The following is a 6,000-nucleotide window of genomic DNA, read 5'->3' as shown; positions in this document are numbered from 1 at the left end:
AAAAATACATAAATTTAAAATGTATAAATATTTTATTAAATACATACATCTGGTCACTTATTAAAATAATATTTATTTTAATTATTTTTATCACGTTTTGTAATACTTTAAGAGCGTTTTCTTCTTATCGAACGTAGGAATATTTCTGTTAGCGTTTTTAAAAATTAGGAACAATTTTAATTGTTCACCCAATAAATAAAAATATCGTGGATATTATTACTATAAAGATTTTATAATTGTCTTTATATAAAAATATTTTATTTTATCATTAGATCATAAATTATATAATTTGATTTTGATGTGTTATAAAAATATTATTCTTTTAAAGTGTGGCTAAACAAACAAAATATATTTTTAACATTAAAATCTTCATAAAAAGATATTTTTAGCATCTTCGTTTGAGTAGCTGCCTAAAATTATTAGTTGAACTAATAAACTCAAACAAAAAAAATTAGCAAAATGACTTATCCATATAACACTACTATTAGGAATGACTACACTATTATTCGAATTTGTTAGTACCCATCCCTTCTTTATTTGGTTGAGACAGGTAATTATCCTACTCAATGCAGGATAGATTTTTTGTGGAATGGAATATTGGGTGAGGTGAGTCGAGGTCGGGTTTAGAAAATATTTATCCCAAAATGTATATAAAACTAAAATTTTAAGCTAACTATTCAAATCAATTTCTGAAATTTTTAAAATCAAACACTTTAGCCTATTAAGTTTTAAAATACATAAAACGAGTTAAGTCTTAAAGTAGTCCCTAAAATTACACTCGAGTCTCAAAGTAATCCATGAAATTAATAATTACCCAAATTTATCCTCGAAGTTGCACTCTAGGACTCACAGTAGTCCATGAGGCATTTTCCGTTCATCAAAACCTTAAAACGACGTCGTTTTGAAAAAAGAAAGAAAAAAAAGAAGAAAAAAGAAGCATAGAAAAACGTCGTCGTTCTATATTAAAAAAAAAAAGCAATCCCCTTCTTCTTCAACTTTTCAACTCTGTTCTTCTTCTTCTTCTTCAATTCTGTTCTTTTTCTTCTTCTTCAACAGTTCACAAAAATAAAAACCAACAACACAAAATATCACCAAAAAAACTAGCATTAATCAGAAAAGATCAATCAACTTAAATAGAAAGCATCAATCAACCTAAACAGCAACAAGCACAAAAAATAGCAACAATAAAAAAAACCAATAATAATTTTAGAATAGAAAACAACTAAAATTAACCATTGTTGTTATATTGAAACAGGATCAGCAGCAACAATCACCTAGACATTAAAGAACAATGATTGAATAACTAAAAAAATTAAAAAAAATCATGACTGAGAGAGAGAGAACTGTGCCAGAGGAGAGAAGAGGGAGGCAGAGAAAAACAGAGCGGAGATGGAGGCTGGCGAGCGGCGCAATGATCACTACAACAATATAGATTATTTTTGAGGGTTATAATGTGTAAAAAAAATTAAAATTTGTCAAAAAAACAAAATTTGACACTATTTTAACTATAAAAATATGTTAATAAAAATTTTGTCAAAAATAGTATTTTTAACATATAAGTGATTGTGAAAAAAATTTAAATCTTATTTTGATAAATATTGGCTGTCAAAAATAATTTGTTAGAAAATTTTGAGAACATATTTTCTGTGATACTTATTAATTGTCAAAAATACTATTTATTTTGACACTTATTAACTATAAAATATTTTCAACAAAAAATTTTAACAAAGAATGAAATGAGATCTTGAAACAAAAGAATAAATTGAGATTTTGAAGATAAAGAATGAGTAGTATAATCCTAAACTGAGAGTAGTGTGATGTCAAAATTAACAGAGCCCAAAGAAAAAGAAAAATAGTGGAGTAAATTGAAAACAAATGAGTATCAAAATTGAGGAGTAATTTTCTACGGTCAAATTATTCATCAAGAAAACATAAAAAATTTGACATTTGTGATATTTGTCAAAAATATATATTAATTTTGACATTTAATTATGGTGTTAAAAAATAAAATGTTAAAATAACTCTATTTTCTTGTAGTGGATGACAGAGAAGATTGAGGCTTTGTGCCTCTGCTTCAACTGTGTTTAAGTGTGAGAGACTAGGTTAGAGTGGGGGATGAACGGCGCGGCACTGAAACGGAGGTAGGCGAGAGGCGGCGATAGCGAGGGTTGACAAGAGCTCTTGTGAATGCGAGAGTATGGTTGGGGAAGGAGAGGGCGTCAGGTTAGGAAGAAGAAGGGGAATGGGAAGGACCTCAGGTTGGGGAAGTAGAAGAGGAAGAGGAAGGAGTAGGGCGTCAGGTTGGGGAAGTAGAAGGGGAAGGGGAAGAGTTGGGGGAGGGAAAAGGGTTTGCTACGCTTCTTTTTTCTTCTTTTTTTTTTTTTTCAAACGAAATCATTTTAAACTTTCGATAAATGAAAAATGCCTCAAGGACTACTATGAGTCTCGGAGTGCAACTTCGAGGATAAATTTGGGTAATTATTAATTTCAGGGATTACTTTGAAGTTCGAGTGCAACTTCAGGGATTATTTTGAGACTTAACACATACATAAAATACACTGCAAGAAAAATGTTGAATACCGTTGGATTTAACGTCGGACGTTAGCGACGGGTTTGCCGTCAGATTTACTAGCAGATTTGTCAATAAATTTATCGGATAAAAAGTTACCGTTGGATTTGATTTTTCGACGGTATATTCGCCGAAGAGTCGTAGACGACGTAAGTGGCTAATATGGGTGGCATTTAATTTTTATGCATGGTTGTTTCAATCAATTAACCTCTTTGGTAAATGAACTTGTATATTTAAGTGTCGCTGTGATATTTTAAATATTCGCATAACTCTTAATGGATTTGTCACCCGTTTCATGGCTAAATTCATCTTTTTTAGATTATAATCCTTGTTGCAACGATGCTTACCTACAATTCTGGTCGCCTAATAATATGGTATTTTCCTCCAACGTTTGCGGTAAGAATTAATGCGTATTTTAAATCCTACTTGCATGCCTCTTATCTAAAAAAAATTACTGAATTGGGATAAATGTTAGCAACTTGCTTGTGGCCATGGACATTTCCATGGTGGAACAGCCAAATGGATCAGGGATAAATACATGGCCAACATAGATGAGGTGTTGAAGATACATGTGCCTATTTGGCATGACGACCATTGGTTTTTACTGGTCATTGACATGTTGGCAAAGCAGCTCCTGTACTTGGACTCCGCACGTTCGGCTAAGCAAAGAGATTCACATGTCCTGCAGATTAAGAAAGTGGTAAAATACTTGTCGTACTAGTGCATGGATAGAGATTACCGGTCAGACTTTCAGTCTTGTTCTAAACCTATATTATTTACAGGCCTTGTTCTTGGAAGAGATAGTCTTAGATGAGTCCTGGTATGCTTGTAAAAGGCATGAAAGGCCAACTATCTCTGAATTTAAGCTAGTGGAACCTGAGGTCAATCAGCAAGAAGTTGGAACCTAAGCTTTTTTTTATCTTCCTAGTACAAAATAACAATCTTGTATAATACTAGATAGTGTTTGTCTTACTCTTACGTGTTGGAATTACTATTTACATTGACTAAACAGAAATGATTGTGGAGTGTGGGTCTGTCAATGGATGATTTTATCTCGATTGTGGGGATCTCACAATGTTGAGGTATCTACTTCTTTATGATCCTTGAAAAATGTTTTGTTTACCTAAATTATACAATATTTAACTGTGGCAAACTTTGATAAAAAAAAAGGTACATTGTCTTGTATAACTATGCAGAAGGTTACTGAGTACACTAGAATGAAGTTGGCGATTGACTTGGTGCTAAAACCGCATAATGAAATCCGTCAAGACATTATCAATAAGGCAATGAAAAATTGGAGGAGATTCTCCCAAGTTTAGGAGCCTTTGCTGTCGGAAGAACTTCTACCTTAGAGCCTTTAAATTTTGCACAGATCTATTAAATTTTGCACAGATCCATGTTGAAATGATGATTGCAACACATATTTTGTTGGGTATTTTTGTTACGCATAACTAAAACCTCGACTAATATAATTAGAACTCAAAATTCATTATATTTCGAAGAAGGTGAAATACAATCAGAACTTGAAATTGACAGTTCACTCCAAAAACTTCTAGCATAAACAAGTGCATTATCATCAGATTATTCCAATAAAATACTTATACTAAGAAGTAAATCTGAAAATGTAACCTCTCATATAGCTCCACATTTCCAATGAAAAATGGCAATAAAGATAATAATAATTATATATAATTAATACATGTAATTACATGATCCTCTCAGGATATAAGAGAGTAATTGATCGATAATATAATGTCTACCTTACTAGCGACCCAAAATAATAATTTGCTGAACTCTTAATAGCGTAGCATATTAACAAGTGTATTCCATAGATTTGTAAAAGGCATCACTTAAGTCCTCACAGATTGTTCCTTGCATGTGGCATCATATCCTAATATGGAATGTACACATTAGCAAATAGAATAAAAACAGAACACATATCAGTAAATAACGGTAAAAAAAAATGCAATTAAATCTTTTCAATTAGTTAAACAACCTGAAAATGCCATTGATGGCTAGGAACAAAGGAAAACACATCTGTTCCAGCATTAGAATACATGGCATTGGCAAAGGGCATTACTTTAGCAATCGGAGATGTAGATGAAGATGGCATTGCATTCATAGCATGAACTTGGTTAATGTGTTGCTCTTCTAAAAAAAATCTGTTTTGGGACAATAATATAATTTGGAATAGAATTTTTACAGATATTCTTCAAAGAGTCTGATGCAACTTCATCACAACCTGTGCTATACAAACCAAACTTGCTTGAAAGTGATCCTTGCTTGGCCTAAAAAGAAAATACCCAAAGAAAAAAAAATTATGCAACTTAACGACATTAACCAAATTATAAGTGAAACAACATCTACTTCAATTGATCTAATGAAAAAGCATGTACTAACCACGACATCATCATCATGACTATTATGCCGTCCTGTCTCAAACCTACTGCCATGCCCTTGGCCTTCAGAGCCATTGTCTCCAGTCGAACATTGCTTCTTAGATTCTACATTATGACATGTTCTTCGGGTGTGACCAGTTTTCCCACAACGGGAGCAGTTCCTTGTCTTCAATCCCTTGAATTTCTTGTTGAGTTTTGGCGCACCCTTGTCTTCACAATCTCAGGGTCCTCAATGTCTTTGACTGGCCTACTCACATTTTCGACCAAGCATAACCTCTTCTCCAAATACTTTATAATGCCATTAACACATCCAATTGTATAGCGATAAGTTGGTGCAGTTTTTGCGGCAAGAAAGTTCATCCAAATTGACCCCGACCACAAGGAACCGTACCGGAGAGCAAACGCGGAGAGAAAACGCTCTCTTCGGGTCTTTTCCATCATCAACTTCTTCATTTAAGTACGCCTTTGCATCTTTTCGCCATCTCTTTAAAACCAAACGTTCAGAAAATTCACAAATATCCTCATGTCTCATGACACAAAATATATGGCTGCATGGTATGCCACTTTGTTCCCAACGGTGACACTCACATTCAATCCTTTCTGAAGTCACATCATGAAGAACATGATAAAGTCTACCTGGTCGTCTAAATTTGCAACACAATGAACAACATTACTGCCCATACCACTTTTGCCAACATGCTTTAGTGCAGCAACTTTTGCTAGTTGATCCTTCACCTCTACAAATACTTCTGTAGTGTAAACCCTTGCTGCAGCCTGCTCAATGGAGTCCAACCCAGTAGTCAGCACTGGCTTACTATACATAGACTTGAATTGAGCAACAAATTCATTGTTACGGTACTCTTTAACCACACGCTCTAGATTTTCCACAAGCTCAAGCAAGGTTTTTCGCGACTTTATAAACCTTTTTAGAAAAGAGTTTATACCTTTACATCAAGATGTTGTTCTAACACCTGCACTAAACTTTCCGCGTAGGTATGCACTGGCCCACATTTTCTTATTGGCATATTTGGT

The 6,000-nt window shown here is 33.5% G+C and overlaps 1 protein-coding gene across 1 annotated transcript; it reads left to right on the top strand.

Moving 5' to 3' along the window:
• LOC107608063 lies at positions 2,705-4,109 on the top strand. Its single transcript, XM_016309954.2, has 5 exons — positions 2,705-2,718; positions 2,888-2,965; positions 3,045-3,269; positions 3,352-3,651; positions 3,766-4,109. The coding sequence occupies exons 2-4, from the start codon at positions 2,909-2,911 to the stop codon at positions 3,475-3,477; spliced, it is 408 nt and encodes a 135-aa protein (XP_016165440.1). The 5' UTR covers positions 2,705-2,718; positions 2,888-2,908; the 3' UTR covers positions 3,478-3,651; positions 3,766-4,109.

Source organism: Arachis ipaensis, chromosome B07 (assembly GCF_000816755.2).
Source record: "Arachis ipaensis cultivar K30076 chromosome B07, Araip1.1, whole genome shotgun sequence".
Taxonomy (NCBI): domain Eukaryota; kingdom Viridiplantae; phylum Streptophyta; class Magnoliopsida; order Fabales; family Fabaceae; genus Arachis; species Arachis ipaensis.
This window is presented reverse-complemented; position numbering and strand designations above follow the sequence as displayed.